This window comes from Aulostomus chinensis, chromosome 20, assembly GCF_037954235.1.
Source record: "Aulostomus chinensis isolate RoL2024-O1b breed Wild chromosome 20, RoL_Achi_v1.0, whole genome shotgun sequence".
NCBI classification, from domain to species: domain Eukaryota; kingdom Metazoa; phylum Chordata; class Actinopteri; order Syngnathiformes; family Aulostomidae; genus Aulostomus; species Aulostomus chinensis.
In genome coordinates, this window is record NC_141339.1 from 17883342 (window position 1) to 17906781 (window position 23440).

At 41.8% G+C, this 23440-nt stretch overlaps 3 protein-coding genes across 8 annotated transcripts in view; all 3 read left to right on the plus strand.

Moving 5' to 3' along the window:
- The first annotated feature begins 2 nt into the window (after positions 1 to 2).
- ddx1 (DEAD (Asp-Glu-Ala-Asp) box helicase 1) lies at positions 3 to 6350 on the plus strand. The gene is made up of 26 exons (XM_086190519.1): positions 3 to 103; positions 223 to 274; positions 455 to 518; positions 606 to 635; positions 766 to 865; positions 974 to 1021; positions 1117 to 1200; positions 1335 to 1418; positions 1499 to 1575; positions 1659 to 1731; positions 1825 to 1901; positions 1988 to 2102; positions 2311 to 2449; positions 2635 to 2695; positions 2810 to 2908; positions 3062 to 3151; positions 3261 to 3449; positions 3604 to 3655; positions 4003 to 4149; positions 4233 to 4324; positions 4399 to 4471; positions 4618 to 4690; positions 4817 to 4859; positions 4965 to 5060; positions 5357 to 5477; positions 5712 to 6350. The coding sequence occupies exons 1-26, from the start codon at positions 88 to 90 to the stop codon at positions 5840 to 5842; spliced, it is 2226 nt and encodes a 741-aa protein (XP_086046645.1). The 5' UTR covers positions 3 to 87; the 3' UTR covers positions 5843 to 6350.
- A 443-nt stretch (positions 6351 to 6793) lies between these two features.
- On the plus strand, positions 6794 to 16875 carry LOC147243091 (uncharacterized). Of its 2 annotated transcripts, XM_086190192.1 has the most exons (4): positions 6804 to 6942; positions 7195 to 7264; positions 8778 to 8876; positions 9804 to 16875. In XM_086190192.1, the coding sequence occupies exons 3-4, from the start codon at positions 8802 to 8804 to the stop codon at positions 16380 to 16382; spliced, it is 6654 nt and encodes a 2217-aa protein (XP_086046318.1). In that variant the 5' UTR covers positions 6804 to 6942; positions 7195 to 7264; positions 8778 to 8801; the 3' UTR covers positions 16383 to 16875. The 2 variants fall into 2 exon arrangements, with proteins under 2 accessions (XP_086046317.1, XP_086046318.1); XM_086190191.1 differs by lacking the exon at positions 7195 to 7264 and having other exon boundaries at positions 6794 to 6942.
- A 3262-nt stretch (positions 16876 to 20137) lies between these two features.
- Positions 20138 to 23440, plus strand: part of itsn2a (intersectin 2a) — a 36678-nt gene continuing 33375 nt past the window's right edge. For all 5 annotated transcript variants that reach the window (XM_086189076.1, XM_086189077.1, XM_086189078.1 and 2 more), the window contains exon 1: positions 20138 to 20218. The gene's annotated coding sequence lies outside the window, so the exon portion shown is untranslated. The remainder of the gene's footprint in view (positions 20219 to 23440) is intronic.

The following is a 23440-nucleotide window of genomic DNA, read 5'->3' on the forward strand; positions in this document are numbered from 1 at the left end:
TGGTGCCACCACTCCGGTCCGCTAACGGAGTTGCACCCACTCTGTCAACACGTTATATCCGGTTGGGTTGTACTCGTAGCAGCAGTCATGGCAGCATTCTCTGGTAAGACTTTGACTGATTTTATCATCTTAACGTAACATTGTGGCGTTCATTTAAACAGTAAATCACTTTAAACGTTGATTGAGTTTATTATATTATAATATATTTTATTTATTCAACAGAAATGGGGGTTATGCCTGAAATCGCGCAGGCTGTGGAGGAGATGGACTGGTTGTAAGTCACTCTCCAAACCCCAGAATGGTGTTTTTTCACATCACGCTGCATGCTAATCTGTTATTTCTAGATCCTTCTTATACTGCCATTTCTTTGCATATAGTAGTTATTTGGTTGAAAATATCTGAAATTACCAAATCGTAGATGCAAAACTCACTCGTTTGAATAATTGTATTCCAGGCTGCCTACTGACATCCAAGCTGAGTCCATTCCTTTGATTCTAGGTGGAGGGGATGTACTTATGGTAAGGGCATCTATGTATCTCACACATAAATGATCACTTAGCAATTTAAAATGTTAACACCACCTTTTTACCTTTGTCTTTCTCAAGGCAGCAGAAACTGGTAGTGGTAAGACAGGAGTAAGTACTCCGACTGCTGCACTGTTTAACTCTGCCTCTGCTCGGCATTTTCATTTGCTTTTAACAATATCAAACTTTCCTTAAATAATATGAATACACATGATGGATATACATATTTTGTCATCATCAGGCCTTCAGTATCCCAGTGATCCAGATTGTGCATGAAACACTGACGGACCAGCAGGAGGGCAAGAAGGGCAGACCTGCCACCATCAAAACTGGCGGAGCAAGTGAGAACACTCTCACTTCAATTTGCTTCAATTCTAATAACAAAATAAGTCATTATGTTGTCATTGAGCAAAAGATTGACAACTTTTTTCCCCCTCCTTCTCTTTTAGTCTTCAACACTTGGCAGATGAATCCTTATGACCGCAGTACAGCATTTGGTGAGAGAACCCTGCAGTAACACTAGGGGACAGTCTAAATTTGTGTTGTACCATTTTAGCTGATTTAGTGTTTGTTTCTTTTTCTTTCAACACAGCGATTGGTCCAGATGGCCTGTGCTGCCAGAGCAGAGAGTTCAAGGAATGGCATGGTTGTCGTTCCACAAAGGGTGTCACCAAAGGTTGGTAATTCAAATAAGCACTTGGTCAGTGTTTATAGGGACTTGAATACATGCAGGGACCCAAAAATGTCTTACAGTCCAAAAAAACACATTTCTAGTGTCTGGAATTGTAATCTTCTTTGCCTCTTGTCCAGGAAAGTACTTCTATGAGGTGACCTGCCACGACCAGGGACTGTGTCGTGTTGGCTGGTCCACAAGTCAGGCAGCTCTTGACCTGGGTATGTTCTTTTCCTCACATTGTCCTCGCTGCTGAACAAATATCAACCATTCATTCGCTGGACCTATTTTCTGTCTCTAGGAACTGATAAACACGGGTTTGGTTTTGGCGGCACTGGAAAGAAATCCCACAATAAGCAGTTTGATAGCTATGGCGAGGTAACGATTAACGAAGAGCTGGTATTTTAACTATAAAAACACCATTGAGGATTATTATAATGTGCATTATGTCTTGTTTTCAGGAGTTTACAATGCATGATACTATTGGATGCTACCTGGATCTTGACCAGAGCCAGATTTCCTTCTCCAAAAATGGTACTGCCTCAGTAGCTGGGATTTAATGTTATCAAGGTGTAACAAGGGGTCTGTCAGGTTTGTCATCTCTTTCTCTGTGTATTTTTCTCCAAGGTAATGACCTGGGTATTGCTTTTGAGATTCCACAACATCTCAAGAATCAGGCTTTCTTCGCCTCCTGTGTGCTGAAGGTATTACTGAAAAAAAAAAGAAAATTGAGTAAGACGGGTGCCAGATTTGCAACATATGTTAAATAGTTTATCCTCTTTTTCACCAGAATGCAGAGCTGAAGTTTAACTTTGGAGGGGAAGACTTAAAGTATTCTCCAAAAAGTGGATTTGTTGTCCTGGATCAGGCACCAGCGGGTCATTCAGTCAAATCCTCTCAGACAGGTGTGTCAATTCAAGCGTATGTCATGGTCGGAGAGCAAAAGGAGAAAGATGTGGTTTTTAATATATTCTACAGTCGAAATAGGTTTATAGCAAAATGGAATTAAATAATGCATTAAATGGGCCTTCAAAACAGTTTCATTTTACCAGCATTACCAAAAAACAATGCATCAAGAAGTTTGAAGTAACTGTCCCTCCTCTGTTTGTGCAGGCAGCGCCAAAGTGAGCCAGGTGAAAGCATCATCCAACGCACCCAAAGCCCTGATCATCGAGCCTTCTAAAGAACTGGCTGAGCAGACTCTCAATAATGTCAAGCAATTTAAGAAATACGTGACCAGCCCTAAACTCAGGTAAGACTAGATTAAGCTGTTTTTCAAGTGTACAAGGGCAGGACATGAACGATATCCTGATGTTTATTTAACATTCAGTTTTGCGATAGTTGGAAATACAATTAAGTGCAATGCAAATTTTATACCAGCAGATGGTGCAAGCACTTAATGAGACCACTGTGTAATTTTTAAACGTGTTGCTGTAGGGAGCTGTTGGTGATCGGGGGTGTGGCTGCCAAAGAGCAGCTGGCCGCTCTGGAGCAGGGGGTACGTGGTTTGCGTAGTCCTCAATAAACCCTACATTAACAGGAGTAGTTTATAAACAACAGTTGAATAACCAGTCTTTATTTATTTATTTATTTTTTGCTGCTGTTTTATCAGATCGACATTGTGGTGGGAACACCCGGGAGACTGGATGACCTCATATCCACTGGGAAACTCAGTCTGTCCCAAGTTCGCTTTCTGGTCCTGGATGAATGTGTATGATCTTTTAATACTGTTTTGACCCCTCAGCATGGAAGCACTAGCTGTCCTCAGCTTATAACGTACAAATACTAGGTTTTAGTGATGAACGTGGAACCTAGAATCATTTGCATCATAGCTACTTAAGTTTTTTCATGTGCGTGTCTTCAGGACGGGCTCCTATCAGCAGGTTATACTGACTTCATCAACAGGATCCATAACCAAATCCCTCAAGTTACATCTGATGGCAAACGGCTGCAGGTAACGGAGAGCTACAGATGAGCGAAGGATATTTGTGCGTACATGTTTGAACTTGGTTCACGCGTTGTACATGGGTGTAGAAACCAATCAGACGATCTTCTCCTATCAGGTGATCGTGTGCTCCGCCACACTGCATTCATTCGATGTGAAGAAGTTGTCCGAGCGTATCATGCACTTCCCCACTTGGGTGGACCTGAAGGGTGAGGATTCTGTCCCTGAGACTGTCCACCATGTGGTGGTGCCGGTCAACCCCAAGACAGACCACCTGTGGGAGCGGCTGGGCAAAAACCACATCAGGGTGAGTTCAGGACATTCCATCAGTGTAACCTGAAGGAGGAGTGACGGTTCTTAAACTTGTTGAGGATGCTCGCAGGTTCTCTGTCAAGTGTCTCTCTTGGTTCGGGTTAAAACGCAACCATTTTTTTTCTCTCTGACCCTTTCTGCTGTGATAGACTGATGAAGTCCATGCCAAAGATAACACCAGACCAGGAACCAACACAGCAGGTGGGTTAGAGAAGATACTCTACACATTTTAGCGCCTGCCTGTGCTATTTTTGGGTTCTTCTTCTTATGAAGCTAATATTACAGTAATTCTTTCATCCAATTTGGTTTAAAGGATCACAGAATTTGAGGAACTGATGAAATCTTGATGGTCAAAGGTCATGCTGTTGCTTATAATTACTATAATGATGCAGGCAGTGACAGTTTTGGATCTCTTGACTTCATTAGCTAAGCGAGCTAGCAGTCCTCTTTTTATAACAAAGTACCTCACACAACAAATGAAGTACTTATACTTGTATTTCCCTCCCATCAAAAGTCATGAGTTACATCTCAATCACGGTGCATTTCAGAAATGTGGTCAGAGGCCATCAAGGTGCTGAAAGGCGAGTACACGGTGAAGGCCATCAAAGAACACAAGATGGACCAGGCTATAGTCTTCTGTCGCACCAAGATTGACTGTGACAACATGGAACAGTACTTCATGCAGCAAGGAGGAGGTAGGGTGCACATTTTACTTCTCAGCCACCAAAAGACTGAAATTCCCCAAAAATGTTTCCACAAGATGATCTGTTTTCTTTAGGTCCGGACAGTAAAAACCACCAGTTCTCTTGCGTTTGTCTCCATGGCGACCGTAAACCAAATGAGCGAAAGAATAACTTGGAGCGCTTCAAGGTAAAACACCTGAATGATGCTGATGGATCGGTACAACTAGCCGTCCAGTAGTTGAGGTTCTCCTTTGTTCTCAGAGAAAAGAAGTGAGGCTCCTGATCTGCACTGACGTAGCTGCCAGAGGGATTGACATCCACGGTGTTCCTTATGGTAACACAACAGATACCAGACTTTATATATTAACCTTATCGTCCTTCCTTTTCAGTTATCATGTATTTCTGAAGACTGTTGTTATTTCAACAGGCATGTCCTCTTTTCCCCTTTGGTTCTTGTAACTGTAACCTCTTTTTGTCCAGTGATCAATGTCACCCTGCCAGATGAGAAACAGAACTACGTCCATCGTATTGGTAGAGTGGGCAGAGCTGAAAGGTTAGGCCTTATAGCTCATAATAAAGTACTATTTTGCTATCATATGGCTTTATCACACCTCTAAAATCCCTGTTCTTATGAATATAAATGAAACAGTCATTTAATGTCCGTCTTTTCTCTTTGCAGGATGGGTTTGGCCATCTCCTTGGTTGCTATGGAGAAAGAGAAGGTAGGCAGGATGACGTAAATACACCGATCACATTTTTTTCTTTTTTTTTCTTTTTTTTGAAGTTGCCATACTTTTTTGGAAAATGACATCCATCGTTGTGTGCAGGTGTGGTATCATGTTTGCGCGAACCGAGGAAGAGGTTGCTACAACACTCGGCTTAAGCAGGATGGAGGATGTACCATCTGGTACAATGAGAAAGAGGTGAACAGACTGATGTTGATAAAGGAAGATAAAAGGACACCACATTTCATAGTTTGAAAAGTTGGAGGAGTTTTTTTGTTTTGTTTTGTTTTTTTATCCTGGGGCTGAAATTTGGGAGGATGGCAAACAGAAGCCAGATATTAGCTTGTTTTGTGGCCAGTGGAAGACAGGTTTGGGGTAAACCCAGTTGTTGGTAGCACTGAAAGTTTGTCTTTTTTTTTTTTGTCTTCCTGTCATTCGATGACATCACTCCCAACACGCAATCTGAATTCTATCTGATCTTACTCTGATCACAGCTGCTGTCAGAGATCGAGGAACATCTGAAGTGCACCATCACCCAGTGTGAGCCAGACATCAAAGTACCTGTGGATGACTTTGATGGAAAGGTTACTTATGGTCAGCGCCGGGCACTGGGAGGTATGCGCTACTGTGTAAAGGCATGTTGAACATTTTAGCCACATTCATGGAGTAACTTAAGAAGCGCATCCCATCTTCGATTCCAATTTTTCGGTATTGATAAACAGTGATATATCTGTCATTGGTGCATTGGTTTTAATCAGCTTTATGAGCTACTATGGCTGGTAGCTTGGCCGCAGACATGTACTATATTAATTCCTGCGAGATTAGGCCTGACCAGTTACTGTTGTCTAGGTGGGAACTACAAGGGTCACGTGGATGTGCTGGCTCCGACGGTGCATGAGCTGGCTAACCTGGAGAGAGAAGCCCAATCTTCATTCCTCCACCTGGGATTCCTGCCCAACCAGCTTTTCAAAGCCTTCTGAACGAACGTCTGCTAACACCTCAAGCTGATACAGCATCTTTTCAAGTTGCAGCCACACATACTCAATATTTGCAAGCAGCAGTGGGATTTGAAATTATTAGTTCTGTGTGAGAATAACCTAATTAAATTTTACATTAAATGTATGATAGGAGGTCTAAAATGGCTAAAACGTCCTTTGCAGTCTTTATTCCAAGGACTAAGACTCCTGACAAGCTTCATTGTGCAATTTCTTCGAGCTCTAGCTGATGTTTGGGAAGCCGAAGCCTTGTCAGGTCTCAGCTTGTAGATCACTGCTAGTATCTCGTGCTCCAAGGCTAAAGGCCTACACAACCCTCCGTTAACAAGAAGTTATTCAACAGAATTTTTGTCGTGCAGTGCTTAACACTAAAGCAAAATCTGATTTGTTGGATTTTTCTGACTGATGGGTTGAATAAAGTCTTTGTTTACTTTTTTTTCGAGTGAGTGGCTAGATGTTTTCTTTTCTGAAATAAAGACTTGCATTGCACTTAGTTTTTGTTTCATTATTTCTACAACGATGAGATAGTAATGGAAATGCACTTGGACAGCAGAGGCAGCAATGGACAGGACTCAGCCGCTGAGGCCATATGTCTGGAAAGATTCCTGATTTCCCTCACTCCATCATTCATTAAGGCCTGTAAGATATTTCAGATATATTATTGAGAATGGCTAAGAGTCACAATTTATGGACAGGCTTTGAGTGTTCCGAATTCAGATTTTTTTTACGTAAAAATGTGTTCTATCTTTAAATTATGTTCATTCCTAGCTGACGTAATTCGAGATCAATTCCAGGAAAAATGTGATGGGACTTTTCCCCACCCGTGTATAGACGACTCTTTTACAAATCTTGAATAAATCTATGAGCTCGTACCGCAATTTTAAGACATACCTCAGAAACTTTTATTTCGAAATTCCGCCCTCTGGCGCTGCTCTTACGTCATCTCCCCTGGGTGGAGCTTCCCGTGTGTACGACGCTTGTCTTCTGTGGATTTTTTTTAGCTGAAACTACATGTGGAGATACTGCAATGTGCATCGTGTAAACACGTTGGACTAACTCTTCTATCGTTGTTCGGCATGTAGTCGGTACGTTTACTTGCATTTTTTCCTAGTTTTGGTGGGGGGGGGGGCGGGGTTTCCTGGGTTGCTTTGCTGTAATGCATCATGGCTACACTCGTTAGAGGCTCGCGTGGGAGCTTCGGATTTAAGTAGTGGTCGTAGTAGTTAACTGAACCTAAACTTTTTGTGGGGTTTTTTTAAACTTCATGCACTCACAAGTAGTGTCATTGGGCTCATTAAGATGTTTTCTTCCTCTGCATCACTTTTTTATGACTGCAGAATGCGGAGAGCTCCAGTCGCGTGGACTTAAAACGATGCTCATAGCGATTGACTCGCATACTACCGATGTGTGAGTATTGTCAGGGCATAAAATACTTTTTGAGTGAAGTATCTATATAATATCAATTCCTGAAGTGGGCACCATAGATAGAAAGTGATACCTTAATGTTGTATAACAGATATTTGATATGCAACAGCTAACAATGCGTTGACAAAGAAAACTTTGGCAACATTTAAAGATGCCCTGTCCTGTAAGGTTTTAAGAAAGTTAGCTATATTTGTTGCACAGTGCAATAATAACTATCTCTACGTTTGCGTGCACTCAGTGTTCAACTAATACCTGCCTGTTGCCCTTATTCCGAATGGGACGTTTGCTGGTTACATAGCTAAGGAAATGAATACTCTACTTATTGTCCTGTTTATACACGGGGGCTGTACGGATGTGTTTATATGGAGTCAAAACCGTGACACCCGGACGGTGAGGGGGAAAATCCAACTAAGCACACTCCACACTGCAATGTGTTGTTAACTTTATTTCGTGTTTATTTCTCATGTATTTTTCTGTGACAATGTCCATAAACTGAAAAAGGTTTTTTTTTTCTCTTCATATTCCTCCTCAAACCCTATTTTCCCCCAAAACGTGAGGCTATTCCATCCTAACTATCGCCTGACATATCTCAGCATTTCTTGATAAGTTTCAGGAGGATTGGCGCGGTTGTATGGATCCGGGCGTTCTTGCACCACAACAGGCCTCTAGTTGTTTGAGTCAGCTACGTTCTCTTCATGTGCGGGAGCTACGCAACATCCTATTGTGAATCCCGTTCCATTGTAGGGTAAAAAGTTAAAATACTTAGGCTGCGTCCGAAATGCCATATTGAACACTTTATACTCAAAAGTAAACTTAGTAGGAAGAGTTTTGAGTAGATCTCAATAGTATGCATCAATTCGGACGTACTCAAACTGCACACGGTACTTCCTACTTCCTGCTGCTGAGACGTTACCATGCACCGCATTGGCGCATAACACCTCCGCATTGCATTGTGGGAAATTTCTGCTTGGCTAGTGTCCATCAATCCACAATAAGACATTTCTCCGGAATAAGTATGAATAGCGCATACTGTTGGTTTGAATACTCAATAGGGTGGAAGTATGGGATTGCGGACGCAGCGACTTTGGACAGCAATGTCTGATATAGTTGCAGGCGTTATCTGTCGGCCCCGCCTATTTTTTCACGCCCTGCTTCCGTTCGCCTACCTGACTTCCGGTTTGGCGTCACGTGAACCAGCAGAGGCGTGGAAATAAAGTTAGATGTCCTTGTTTTCCTCCTTTCAGTTTTTAAGTACTGCTAACGATGAGATTTTACAATTGAAATTTCTGCAAGTTAAGTAATGGAAGTAAATATAGTGGTGATAATTCACTCTTACTGTGGTTAATTAAAAATAGAAAAAAAACATTTGGGGAAGTTAAACAAGTTATATCGCTAGGTATTTGAGGCTGCAAGCTACAAGGTGTTGTGACTTTAAATGAACACTTACGAAGAAGTCACAAACTCCTCTGTATTTTTCATGTCATTGTATTTGCAGTGACCACACCCTGTGAAATGGGAGATGAAATATGAAGCAGCTTTTCCTGACAAGAACTACTGTTCCAGAAGGAAAAGTCCTGCTTCAGACATACTTGAGGTTTGTGGGTTTTTTTAATTATTATTTATTTAGTTAGCTATCATAGCTAATTGTGATCATTGTGACATGACAGCAGGAGGGTGTGCTGCACAGCTAGAGTTACCATCTAAATCAATATATGCTGCTCTAAGTTAACCCACTGTCCATTAACATTTCGATGTGCCAGGTGGCCCCCTGACACAGATTGGAACATATTTTGAAAGAAACATTTTGAGTGCATTTGGGAATTTTTAGATCTTTTACTTAAATCTCTGAAAAATCAGAAGACAGCAATGCTGCATTTATAGTTTTGTGAATTAAAACACTGCATACTCACAGTAAGTCTTTGCCTACCAGGGAGCCGTGGCTCACACTTAGGAAGAATGTAGATCAGGATTGAAGAGCCCACAGTCCTGGACCAGATCCAGATGCTGTCCTCTCAGATCTCTCAACCAAGATATTATTGAGATTTACCACATTTTGACAGAGTATTTTGATTTTTACTCGCACTGCTTTTCTAGCTTTTATGGTTTAGCATGCCAGAAAGGTCACCAATTGAATGCTTGGTAAATCATCCCACGTCAATGCCTATTCCATGGTCGATGTGAAAGCACATTCTCACACACACACACACACACACACACACACACACACACACACACACACACACACACACACACACACAAGTAGACATATAGGAGTGAATGGTGGACAGCAGTCAGAAAAATTATGGAATCAGACAAAACCAGCATAGGCCTCATATATTTCTAGACATTATTAAAAGCATCAACATGAAGCGCCACGAGGAGACGAAGTATAAAGCAATACCCATTGTCTAGATTATAGACTGTGCTCATTTTGTCTTTTTTTTTCTTTTCATGGAAAGCAAGAAAGGAGAGTTCTGACTGAAACTGAATGTCAATATTTCTATTTTTTTTTACTCTCTAGATCAAATATAGGATAGGAAGTGTCCAGAAGATGGACAACACAAACACCTCCAATAACATATGGCAGTGGCGCATTGTCCATATGGAGAAGTACTCAAGACGTCAAGACCCATTCTATCACAGCAATAGAATAGGAATGGACTTCAACGTGGGATTGCACACAAAGAAGAAACTGGATTTACGGTATTTGACAAATGCAGTTGTACTTGAGGTATTAGCCTTCGCTAAAACAGTAAACAAGGGTAAAGGACAGTTTATCACAAACATTCTGGAGAACAATTTTGATCTGGGATTGAAAAATGTTCAACAGCGGGCTGAGTTTATAGCTCGCATTTCACAGAAAGTCAAAGACCTAATCAAGAAGACAGCCAAAGTTAAACAAGAAGTCTTTCCACTCTTTGATACATCATCGTATCCGGAAAGTGACATGAAAAGAAATGTTGAACCGAATGGAGCATCAATCAAACATAAGACTGAAGATCTGTTAATGGAGCAGGATGATGCCGATTGTGAGCACAAAGATGAATTAAAGTCTTCAGAAGAAGCATCTGAGGAAAACATGGAGACAGAAAGTCTCTCTGGTGAAAGGAGTGCTGATGACAGTGAACGTAATGAACTAAAGTCCTCGAAAGCACAGTCAGCGGAAGAATGGAAGGATGATCTTCTTCCCTCATTCCCTTATTGTAAGGAAATTGGATTGAGCCTGGACATTGGAGCAAAACAAAGTTTGGATCCAGGTTTGCTAACAAATGGTGTGATGTTAGAGCTAGTGCACTTCACTAGGGTACTAACTTCATCCAACAGGCCTTTGGTGCTGGACGTGTTGGAGCATAATTTTGATCTTGATCGTCAAAGCGGACTAGAAAAAAGTGCCATATGGGACAAGATATTGTGCCTGCTGGATAAAAGAAAGTGGCCTCAGGACGAATTGAAGCAAGATTTTATCTACAAGCCGTTGTTCTATCAGACAGAACCCTTAAAAAGATCCGAAGGACCTGTGCCACCCAGTGATGGAGCTACGCAAAATCAGTGTGAGGAAGTATCAGAAAGAAGTAAACCAGAGAAGGGGGATACTTTTTGTACAAAAGAAAAGGTATCTATGGAAACACATAATGACTCTCTTTGTATGGATTTGCATACCCATCCAACAGAGGGTGATCATGACCACATGTGTCCTCAAAAGGAGTCTGACCTTGATTTAGTTGAAGTCACAAATGCTGGTCATCCTGGCAGTGAAGAGCTGAGTGGAGGAGAAATGCTAACACAGGCTCAAGTAACTGGACTAAATGAATGTGAAATGGGTACAGAGGAATCCCTGTGGAAGTGTCGTGCAAACTGCATTAAAAATATCCTCAAGCCACCCAACAAAATGTACTGTTCATTCAAATGGTCCAAGGCAGTTGGACTAGATTTCAATGTTGGATTTGGCCTAAGGAAAAACCTCAGTGTTAAGTCTTTGACAAGGGCTGTTCTGCTTGAAGTTGCAAAATTTGCCTTGGCCATTAATTCCTCCCAACAGGATTTCGTCATGGAGATTCTTGAGCATAACTTTGACTTGGACTTACAGAATGAGCACCTTAAGAATACTTTTGCGCATGAAGTTATGAACGCTGTAACAAGGCTGAAACACTGTGAGAATGACTCCAGACTCTCAAATGAGACTTTTGAAATTCCTGTCCCCTTGTCATCATTTACAAAGTCAAGTAAGAACCTGGAAAGTGTCAATCATGATGTCAGCAGTACCTCAAGAATGGATTGTGATGCCTCCCCCACATGCTCTGCTCATGCTGAACGGAATGAACCTACATCACGAACAAGTGGGGACCGTTACCCATTTTGCGAGAAAATAGGTCTAAGACTACTCATATACAACAGTCAGCTGAATAAAAAATTGGACAAAAGGACATTGACCAAAGGCGCTATTAGGGAGGTGGCACAGTTTGCAGGAAGGTTGTGTGGAACTTTTGAGGAAATCTTCCTCGGCATTATCAGACACAACTGCGATCTTGATTTTCCAAGTGTAGATTCTGACTCTGAAAAAGAGATCCTTCTGCAAATACAGTTTTTAACAGAGCAAAAGAATCTCTTATCGAACGTAAAAACTAAAAAGAACGTCAGGCGTCCTGTGCATGTTGTTTTAACAGAGGATACACTGGATTGCCACAACAATCCAAATTTGGATAGCAGTTCTCGTGAATCTTCCCAGGCTCCAATCACAGGCCCAAATGTAGGAAATCCGACTGACATTGATCAAAAGGAACTTGAGCAAAAGTTGTGGGAATTGCGTGCAAATCAGATCCAACAACTTCTCTCAATGCCTCATGAGGAACACTGTCCACTTTATTCTTACTCCAGATGTAAAAAGATAGGCATTGATTTCAATGTGGGATCTGACATCAAAAGTTATCTCGATCCTAAATTACTGACCAATGGTATCATGGTTGAACTGAACACTTTGGCCACAGCACTACAATCAGCTCAAATGCTTTTCACCACAGAGATACTGGAGTATAATTTTGATCTCAGTTTTAACAATGAGTTGTGTCGCTTCAACTTTGCAGAGGAAACGATCTATAATGTAAGACAATTTAATATAATTCGCAGAAACCTCAGACCTCGAATGAAAAGGCCTTTTAAACTCCCTGACACAATTTGCAATAAATTGTCATATTATGCCAAAAACATGTATTGCCCCAGATGCTACAAACATAGAAATGATATGTTTCAGCAAAATCAATCAGACCCTGGTTACAGAAACTCTCCGCAATCCCATGTGCTAATTGATGCAGTCTCCGCTGATTCAAATTGCTCACAGAAAAAGCATGCAACTGACCCACCCACTGACTTCCCAACAGTTGAGGAAAGGATCATGGATGGTTACCCTCGCTGTAAAGAAATCGGACTGAGCCTGTGTGTGAACAAAAGCCAACCAAAGGACAAGCTTAGCACATATGTACTGACACTTGGCATTATGTTTGAAGTGGTTCATTTTGCAAAAAGACTGTGCGGAACAAAAAATAAGATCATCAATGAAATTCTTGAACACAATTTTAAAACTGGCATCCAAAGCAGCGATATAAATCCCGCAATACAGTTCAGCCTTATGGTAAAAAAAAGTAAACCGCTTGCTTGGTTCAATGACATTTTCATTATTCAGCCATCATATCATGGAAAACCTCGAGGTATAAAACAACTGCAGGCAATAGCTGCTGCGCAGAAAGAAAGAAAGGAAGCAACCAAGAAAAGAAAGCTGGCATTGCAAGAGCGGAAGGAAAGAGTCAGACTTCCAAACTTGGGGATCGCAAATTCGAAGAACACCCACTCCATTTGTGCTGATTTGGATGGTTATCAAAGGGAGGGGGAGCCTGACTTCACGTGTCCCTTAGAGGAGTCTGACCTAGGGTCATTTGAAGAGACAGATTCAGGAAATCCTAGAGATCAGGATGACTCACAACTGTTAACTTTTTCTTCCAATGTATTTGGACAATCGGACTCAAGCTTTCTTGGTACGAGCCAGCGTGTCCCAGGCACGAATGACGGTTCAGCCATTGTACACGGTTCCAGCTCAAGTGTGGGATTAGCATTTCCGAGGAACTCTGACAATGGAGAACTGAGTGGAAGTGAAACAAAAACACAGACTCCAACAATTATGATGGACGAACATGAAGTGGAAACAGGCAACAACATGTGGAAGTGTCGTGCAAATTGTGTAAAAAAAATCCTCACTCAACTAGACAAAACATACTGTCACTTCTTTTGGTCAAGGAGAGTTGGTCTAGAGTACAATATTGGATACGGCAAAAAGCAAAACCTCACTGCTGAGTCTTTGAGTAGGTCTCTTCTGCTTGAAGTTGCTCAGTTCACCCTGGCAATAAATTCCTCCCAACAGGATTTCATCATGGAGATTTTTAAGCACAACTTTGACTTGGACCTACAGAATGAATACCTTAAGAATACTTTTGCTCATGAAGTCATGAATGCAGTAAGAAAATTAAAATTTTGTAAGGATGTCTTCAGATTCTCAAATGAGACTTTTGAGATTCCTGTCCCCGTGTCGTCATTTACAAAGTCGAGTCAGAGCCTCAGCAGTACATCAACAATGGACTGTAATGTTGCCTCGACAGGTTGTCCCGATTCTTGTGCTGGACCGAATGAACCAATACCACAAAGAGGTGGGGACCATTACCCATTCTGTGAGGAAATAGGTCTGAGACTACACATACACAATAGTTTACTGGATAAAAAACTGGACATCAGAACATTGACCAAAGGCGCCATGAGGGAGGTGACACAGTTTGCAGAAAAGCTTTGCGGAACCTTTGAGGAAATCTTCCTTGACATCATTAGACACAACTGCGATCTTGATTTGCCAAATGGAGATTCTGACCCTGCAAGAGAGGTCCTTCTGCAAATACCCATCTTAACACAGCCAGCCTTTTTGCCATGCTGTTTAAGAGTTAACAAGCCGATCAGGCGCCCTTTTAACATCATCTTAACAGAGGAAACACTGGATTGCCAGAACAACGCCAATTTAGACGTTAGTATTCGTGAATCTTCGCAAGCTCCAGTCATTGGCCCAAATGTAGATGGTTCCATTGACACTGAACATCAAAACGAACCTGAGAAAACATTGTGGAGACTGCGGGGCTATCACATCCAGAAAATTCTCTCAATGCCTCATGAAGAACACTGTCCGCTTTATCATTACTGCAGATCCAAGACAATCGGCATCGATTTCAATGTAGGATCTGTTGTAAAAAAAAATCTGGATCCTAAACTACTAACCAACGGTATCATGATTGAACTTAATTCTTTTGCCACGGCACTGCAGACAGCTCAAATGCTTTTCATCACAGAGATACTGGAGTATAATTTTCATCTTAACTTTGACAACGAGCTGCACCGCCTCAGCTTTGCCGAGGAAACAACTGATAAAGTCAAAATGTGGAATGCAGTTCGCAAAAACCGTAAAACTCGAAACAAAAGGCGTTTTGAACTCCCTGACACAAGGTGCAGAAACATCTCAGCTTATGCTAAAATGACGTATTGCCCCAAATGCCATCAACACAGAAATGATCAAATTCTTTGCAATGAATTGGACCCCAGTGACAGGAACCATCCTCATACCCATGCTCTGACTGACACTGGTCCTAATCGCACACCACCCTTAACTGATTCAATGACTGCCTTCCAACAAATTGAGGAAAGAATCATGGATGGTTACCCTCTCTGTAAAGAAATGGGAATAAGACTGTGTGTCAACAAAAGCCGACCAAAAGACAGGCTTAGCACACACGTACTGACGCTCGGCATCATAAACGAAGTGGCTCATTTTGCAAAAAGACTGTGTGGCGCTTCAAAAAACAAGATCATCAATGACGTTCTTGAACATAATTTCAACTTTGGTTTCCAAAGTGGAGACATAAATCCTGCATATCAGTTCAACTTAGTAAGTAGGAAAAATAATGGCTGGGTTGACTGGTTCAACAATGTTTTCACCGTTCAATCTTTTCCTCACAAAGGACATCAAGATGTAGCTCAGCTGATAGCAGCAGCTAGTGAAAGAAAGGAAACAACCAGAAAACGAAAGATGGCATTGCAAGAACAGAAGGAAGGCGCCCGACTACAGAGGCCAAATGTGGGATTCACAAAACCAAAGAAAAAAAGCGGGACTAAAGCCACCTATCCAGCTTGTCAGAGAATAGGTCTTGACCTAGATGTGACATCTAAATCTGTAGAGAAAGAGAAACTGGATTTGAGGCTACTGACCAGAGCTGTAGCGTATGAGATATATACATTTGCGACCAAGAGAGTCGGGCAGTATTTACCACGCTCTGTGTATGACATCCTTGATTACAACTTTGACATTAGCTCACAATATCATAGGCGCTGGGAGTTTTCCTTGGCGGCTTCATCAAAAGTGAAAGTTGAAGCCATAGATTATCGGAGGAAAAGAGACCGTGCAGACGAAGTCCTCGAATTACCATTTGAGTTTCATTTCAAACGTAAAAAAAGACAAAAGAGACGAGTTCAGAAAGGTGCAACATCTCATCTGGAAGAATCAGATGTGATAACAGAAGACAAGGGCAGATGTGTGAGGCAACTGAGATTCTGTTTAGATGAGGGTCGCATCCGTTTTCTCGACGTGGTCAACACTGATGAGATGGCTTGGTTGAATGATGACGGCAGAAGCTCCCTGAATGCCTCGGAGGCTCCGGTGCAGGACAGGAGGAGAACAGTCAAAGCAGAAAGTTGCCAGGAAATCAAAGAGATTAAGGTGGAGGAATTTGATCCACATTATGGTGATATAATACCTGAACCAGACACAGATCCTCATTGTGGAGATGTGAAAACAGAGACAAACACCGAGGATATATGCAAGTACGTAGTGGTGGGGGAACCTGCCGGAGCGAGTGGATGCAATGTGGTCACCTTATGTCTGATTTCTGAAGGCTCCATGCAAGCACAAGAGGCCGTCTGTGATGTCCAATATTGCATCCTGCCCCAGCCGCCCGGATCTGAAGGATACGCTACGCAAAGTGGGAGTCAAACTGCTGAGATCTTTTATTTTACTCAATGATGATCCCAACAATGAAGTCCCAGTTGAAGCGCCCAAGCAATGCTATTATGTGTCTGTACTGAGAATTCATGCGTCACCTGGCTCCTACACAAATAGCAGTGCCGTTTACATTCTTGGCCATCACTTAAGGGGACTTAAGGAATGAGATTGAACTCTCTGATGCGGTCTGACGCTGTTATACCCTGGTTGTTGATTCTGTTTCTGGGAGTTTTCTTCGTCTCATTGATGGTGCAGAAACTGATTATTATTAACTGTCTATTGTTGAACAAGATGTGGTTTCAAGCCCCAAAAACAAATATAATCAGCCAATTTTTTTCTTGCTTCGGTTGAAATATGTTTGACTAAACTGAGAGCTAGCTTGTTTCCATTCTTATACGTTGTCTACTTCGGTCTTATTTGTGGTTATGTATGTGCGTCTTTAATGTTTTGATATGTCTTTGTAGAAAGCTCATTGGAAGACTAATATATAGAATAAAATTACTGTGTAACTGAATACATCCTTTCTTTTACATTGCTTCATATTGATGCATATTGGAAAGACTGCCGTATCCTTCTTTCCTGTTTTTTTTATATTAAAATTTTGAAAGAATCTTCTCAATTTGTGTATGAATGAAATTTTTATATGCCCTCGATTTCCTGCGACCCCGGCTTCCTCCCCCAGTCCAAAGACATTAAGAGGGGACGAGGCTGATTGATACTCTAAATCAGGGGTCTCAAACTGGTCCAGTAAAGGGCCGTATGGCTGCAGGTTTTCATTCCAACCAAGCAAAAGCAACACCTGATCCAACAATTAAGCTGTGTGGACACAGTTTGAGACCCCTGATCTAAATTGACAGTAGCTGTGACTGTGAGCATGAATGGTTGTCTGTCTCTATGTGATGGCCCTGTGATGGACTGTTGACCCGTCCAGGGTGAACCCCGCTTCTCACCTGAAGGCTGCTAGGATAGGCTCCTGCCCCCCATGACCCTTAACAGGATAAGTGGAAAAAAATGGATGGAAGGATGGATGTGTACTGCAGTCCTGGAGCTCATGTTGTAGGGCCTTTTGTGATTATTTTTAAAAAAAAAATCTAAATTCACTGTATTAATCACGTGAATTAGAACAATACGAGCGAGTCAAAGACACGACAGCCTGTTGGTCGCTCAACTTCAAACTTCATGGAGCCACAGAGACGAACCTCAGCCCTTTTGGACAGGAAGTACTTCTCTTCTGACAGTCATTATTAATCAGCATTTTCTTTAAAAGGAATCCAAAAAGAACATGAACTGTTCTTTGTGAAGGCTTGCGGTTGTTTTACAGACTTTAGGGATTCAAGTTCGCCGTCTCTGGACGGATTTCCGTCAGTTGGAAAAAGAGGGAGGGGAGAGAAAAAAGTTGCACGTGCATTTGTTGTGATTCGTTTTTGACTATCCAATTAATGACGCAGTTACAAACCAATAAAGCCAGCCAGAGCCTTGCCATTAGCCAATCAGAAACAGAGGAGGGCAGCTTCACCACTGCCCCCCAGGGAAGGATCTGTAGTAACTTCTCAGACTTCTGGCGCAGGCATGAGCTCCAGAATCATGGGCAGCACCCCGCCGGAGGTTCCTCAGCTATTCCGCTCCGGTGTTAAAAAAAAAAGTACGAACGGGTCCCCTGGTATGAGGGGATGATGTAACCAGATAAAAAACTAAAATAAAAAAGCAGCCCTTCCTCAGCTGGCTGGCTTGGTCCTATTCTCATATTTAGTGTAGGTTTAAGTGTTCTTACAACTTAAATGCAGTATTAGAGAAACTGAAGGGCTAATACAGCATTTAACCTTTTCACTTGAAAGCTTTTTTTTTTTTTTGCTTTAATCCCTGCAGACTTTTATCCAATACCCTCCTGCTGAGCTTATCCCAACTCCCAACTCTTGTTTAGATGGTGACTACGACGGTCACATTTACGTCGGTAATTTTAGGCTGTTTAGGCTTGATATTTTCAAATCTCTAGAGCACTCAAAGGAGGCATTTCACAAAGCTTGACTGCATTTTAGAGATGGTCATGCAGAGTTTGAGGCTATTTTGATTCCGCAGGTACGAAAATACTATGTATGCTTTGTCTTGCAGACCACTGTGTCTGCAGACTGTTTGACTGACTGACAGTACAGAAGTACACCCACACCGAAGTAGCTTTTTGTTACAAAAAATACAGTTCCAAGAGGACAGGTGGTGATAAAAAAAACTTGATCCAGACACTGATCCTCTTTGTGATGTCAAGACGGAGCCAAACAGAGAGGACATCTCTAAGTATGTTGTCCTAGGTGAACCTGCAGGAGCCTCCGCTAAGGATGTCAACTGTTCAGTCCTGTTCGATGCATCCAAGACAAGCTACAAGAGCTCTGCCTCCTGCAGGAATACGACATTCTTAAAGTTAGTGACCCTCAACATGATGTGCCACACCAAGTTTGTGGTTTTCAAAACAGGAATGAGATCATTAATGGTTGACGCGGTGATGTTTACTCAACCACTGCTTGTGATCGCGGTGAAAATTTGAAGGAGCTGCTGTCGTTGAAAAGAAAAATGGCTGTGTATCTAAATCCTCTCTGGTACGCTGCATTATATTGATGCGCATTATATTAAGGGAAATGGCTTTGCCAACAAAAGGCAGCTATATTTTTCTTTGCCGTTTTATTGTGACGTGTACAATTAAGTATTGAAAGCATCTCATGGACATGTTACATGAGAATCAGCCCATTCAAAATCTCACTCATCTTTTTGTTTGGCTCATTACTTAAAGCAAAATTTCCATAGTCTTGGCTCTTTTACTGACATTGAAACTAGCATGTGAGCAAAGGCCTGTGGTTAGAATCGTGTCTGAAGAAGAATGTTGTGACTCAGGTGGGTCCTCCTGGTGTCCTTGCAATGGACAACAATATTTTTTCTGATATTCCTTAAATGAAGAAAGAAGGGCCATAAACTTTTCTTGACAGAGACAAAGAGCCTCCCTGGGTTTCTGGCAGTAGATTTAACTTGAATAGACAGAATGCCAAGCTGAGTCTGAAATGGAGGAGTAGAGCGAGATAAGTTCAATAAAGCATCCTAAAACAGGAGTGACAGAAGCAGTTGAGGCTCACACAGGAAGCAGTGGCTGAAAGCGGACAATAGATGGCGCTGTAGGACCTGCAGAGGCTGTCAACCTCATGCCGAGAAAACTCACTGGAATACGGACAAGTGTCTGGCACAGCCCACGTCGAGGCAGAGAAGATGAGCATATTTTGAGATCTGATTCCAAAGTAATGTGCACCTTTGGCTCTAGGAAGGTGCCACGCTAATTAATAATAAAGGATTTTTCAAATCTAATTCCAAACACTGGGTTACATATTGTAATGATTGTTGTATTTTTGTACCAAAACCTGATGCCAGAGCAGCACAAGTGGAAACCAAACCACTTTAACATGACCTTTAGAGGTCAGCAGTCGGAGGGCTGGATGCTCCCAAGCACCGAAATATTTGGAGAATGTGTGAATGTTTACTTTAGATTGTGAGCTCAATAACAAATTCTTCTTCACTTAAGTTGAATTTTCTTTTATTAGAGTATTGCTTTTTTTTAATTTACTTTCAATCGATCAAAGCATCTAAGTACGTCTTCACCACCGCATGCAACTTTTTCTTTATGAACTTGGGTTACAGACGCCCCGGAAGTTTATTTTGAAAAGCATAACCGGAAGTTTATTGTTTAATCGCGTATTACTTTACTCTGGAAGACGCCCATTTCCAGCTCACACCCGCCCTATCTCCGGGATCGGTTCCTCCCTCTCCACTAGCTGAATTACCCTCCTGGATGTCGGATCACCGCTGCTATTCCTCCGCAACAGGTAAATGACCAGAAATAATTATCATTCTCAATCAGACAGAAAAAAAATGCCCCACCAACTGAACTCTTCCGCTGCTGACCTTGTTATTCTTACCTCTTTCTGGAAGGTAAGTCTAGATTAACCCGAACGTTTTTATATCAAACAGCGAGGCAGGGTAATGTTGATTAAAACGCTGCACTATAGATCTGATGGAGCTCATGCGATTGTGCCGGTCCTCAAACCTGCAGTGGAATCGAAAACCTTTTGTGTCCTGTATCACAACATATAAATGTATGAACAAAGAAAAAAACATTGCCTGTGATAATGTCAGTTAGGAAAATGGCTTTTTTTGTGTGTGTGGCTATTTATGAGTAGTTATAATCATAACCTTACACAAGGATATCACAAATGACATTTTTTATTAAATGAACAGTACAAATTTGACTCCTTTTATTTTGCAGAGTTACCTAAAGTCAAAATATTAATATGGCAGTCAGAATGAAATAAAAGACTGAAATGACAGAGCAATTGCAGATATTTTTTTTTTCTCTTTTCTTTCTGGAACTCCCTGTAGGGTCTGATGAGTGTTGAGGTCCCTTTATTCCACCATGAAAAAACAAGACTTTAAAGGAACACATCAACTTTTTGGGAAATATATTTATTGTCCAATATTTGTACCAGATGAGTTTTCAGGTACGCTTCCTTCCTCTCTGCTTGCATCATGGAGCTCAAGGGAAGAAAAAAAAAAAAAAAACAGGCGGCTGAGCGCTGGCTAGCTTAGCTGCGATGAATGCTAGCGGAAGGGCGGAGAATGCAGTCTCAAAAAATAAAATACGCTTTTCTCCAAATCGGCTAATTATTAAAACTAGGGTTGTGTTTAGAAATTTCTGTTTAAAAAACAAATTAAAAACTGTTGAAATTTAGATTTTATTTTACCAGAAGCGCCAAACTACTTTGGCAGGTTCTCATCACGCGCTCTCAGCCTCCGAAACCCCCAGTTAGCAGCAGCGGCAGTCGCTCTTCTAGTTGCCAACGAATGCTTTGCTCCGTTTACTGAAGTTCCCGTGGGGTTTCTCGAGGTGCTGGGAACCTCTTGTATATTTCAATTCACACAATTCTTTTTCTATTACAAACAAACAAAGTTTTGGAGCAAAATATATTTCTTTTTTTTTAATGTATTTTTCTCTGTAGCGTTCGTTACAGCTAAGCTAACTAGCACTCAGCCGTCCGGTTGGGTTCTGCAGCGCCGTTATGCACACAGAAAGAAGGGTATTTATTTGCTTGTCTTGCTCTACAAATAATAGACCAAAAACCATATTTCTCAACAAGTTCCTTTAACGATGTTTGTATTTTATCTCCATGTTTGAGATCAAGTCTTAAAATGAGTTCTTGTAAAAAGCTTTGACATATGACAGCTGGTGTGTGTTTGCTGTCCCTCTGTTCCCAGCTTGATAACATTTATACTGCAAGCTGCTATCAGACGTCTAAAGCATAGTACACTTTGCTTGTGATGATAGGGGCACATTGGCAGTTTAAGAATGCTCGCGTGTGTTCATTCACTGCAGTATAGACTAATTATAGAGATTGCTTAGTGCAGTGCGTACGAGTGTGTGTGTGTGTGTGTGTGTGTGTGTGTGTGTGTGTGCGTTCACTCGCTCTGCAGCTCTGAAAACAGAAACGGGAGGTTGTCTTTGCTGAAGTGGCAAAGTCCATCTAAGCTGCAGCTTCCCATCCCAGCATGGACAGTTGTGTTTCCACCTGCCAAGCCACAGAGCGTTGCACAACACATGAACGCACACATTCATAAATGCATCATTGTGATGAAAGATGGACGGCACATGTTTATCTGACACGCACAAGAATAAGAATCTAAATTTTGGGGTCGGTATGTGTTTTTTTTCCAGAGTTAAGAGAAGTGACATTCTTGGGCTAAGAGTAAGAAGCTGGTGAAGGTTGGGCGGGCTGCTGAGTGTGTGGGTTTATGTGTTCAGGGTGGAGATAGAAATGAAGTAAAGTAGAAGTTTGCAAATCATTGCTTGAGATGACCCACAAATGTTTGAAAAGGTTCGATATAAGGAAGAGTTTCACCTGTGAGTGTGTCTTTATATCTGTGTGCTCTTGTGAATAGGCAGAAATCTCTCACACACATACACACACACACACACACACACACACACACACACTGGCTCCTTTCTTCCTCAGGCTCAGCAAAGCTTCCTGGGTTGTGTCTGCAGGAACAGGGTCCCCCTCTGTGTGAGGAGTGTGTGGTAGGCACACTCTTGCACACAGGCTGATGCATTGATACGCACATCCGACGGGTCCAGTGTGGCACACACAGGTGTCAATCAGCATGCGAGAGACTCAAAGGTTCCTTGATTAATTTTCTCCCTCGGTGCATTGGGTCAACACACCACCAGCCCATAAAATAACTTATATTCTATAACCGAAAACATTAAAAGTGATAACATTTTTTTTTTAAATACCATCAAGGCTGCTGCTGCAACCACATATGAGGTAGGAACTGCTTTCCTGCCCCTGTGTAGTGATTTGATGTTGCACCTTAAAAGCTCCATCGTATCTTTGGTGAATGAAACAAAACATTTGTTGACGGCTAACTAGTGGAAAACTAACTGAGCTAACTAGCGGCCAGCTGTGCGGTGGCGTTCTGGTGCTCCATAATACACTCATGGAAGAGAGAAGGGAATCTATCTGCCCGTCTGACACAACAGTACAACTTCCTTTGGGCTACTTTTTAAAAGCAGCAAAGAAGGACTGGCGTCCCATTGTTGGAGCTAACAGAGCTAACAGTGAAGCAGCATGGTCACCAGGATTTCCAATACTGGTATCTTCATGGAGGAACTTTTCATGGGGTTGAATTTGTTTTTCCAGTTATAAGTGGGATCTCCAATATCTCAGTTCATCATAAATTTCAGCCAGAACAGATGTAAACTCAATCAAAAATATGAAACGATGTTACGAAAGAGCTCAAACCATAGAAGCCACAGAGGCGAAGTGTGTGTTGATGTAGAGGCTGTTCTGTTCAACCCGTGTTGTTTTTAACCAGGATGTGTCCTGTTTGAACAGTGGCGGATCTCTGATGTAGCTAAAAGATTGCTATCTTGTGTTTGAAACCTCACACACACACACACACACACACACACACCTCATGGAAGAAAAGTATTTGTATATGAGGGTGAATGGAAGTCTGGTAAATACCCTCATTCCATGTTTTTGCAAAAGAGG

What these genes read in the sequence shown, in the direction of transcription:
- ddx1 (XM_086190519.1), top strand. An exon ending in GTGACCAGCCCTAAACTCAG is followed by an intron (nt 2,450 to 2,634) that starts GTAAGACTAGAT and finishes GTGTTGCTGTAG; the next exon opens with GGAGCTGTTGGTGATCGGGG. An exon ending in TGGCCGCTCTGGAGCAGGGG is followed by an intron (nt 2,696 to 2,809) that starts GTACGTGGTTTG and finishes CTGTTTTATCAG; the next exon opens with ATCGACATTGTGGTGGGAAC.
- LOC147243091 (XM_086190191.1), top strand. Translation starts at nt 8,802, where the DNA reads ATGAAATATGAAGCAGCTTTTCCTGACAAGAACTACTGTTCCAGAAGG. An exon ending in CTGCTTCAGACATACTTGAG is followed by an intron (nt 8,877 to 9,803) that starts GTTTGTGGGTTT and finishes TTTACTCTCTAG; the next exon opens with ATCAAATATAGGATAGGAAG.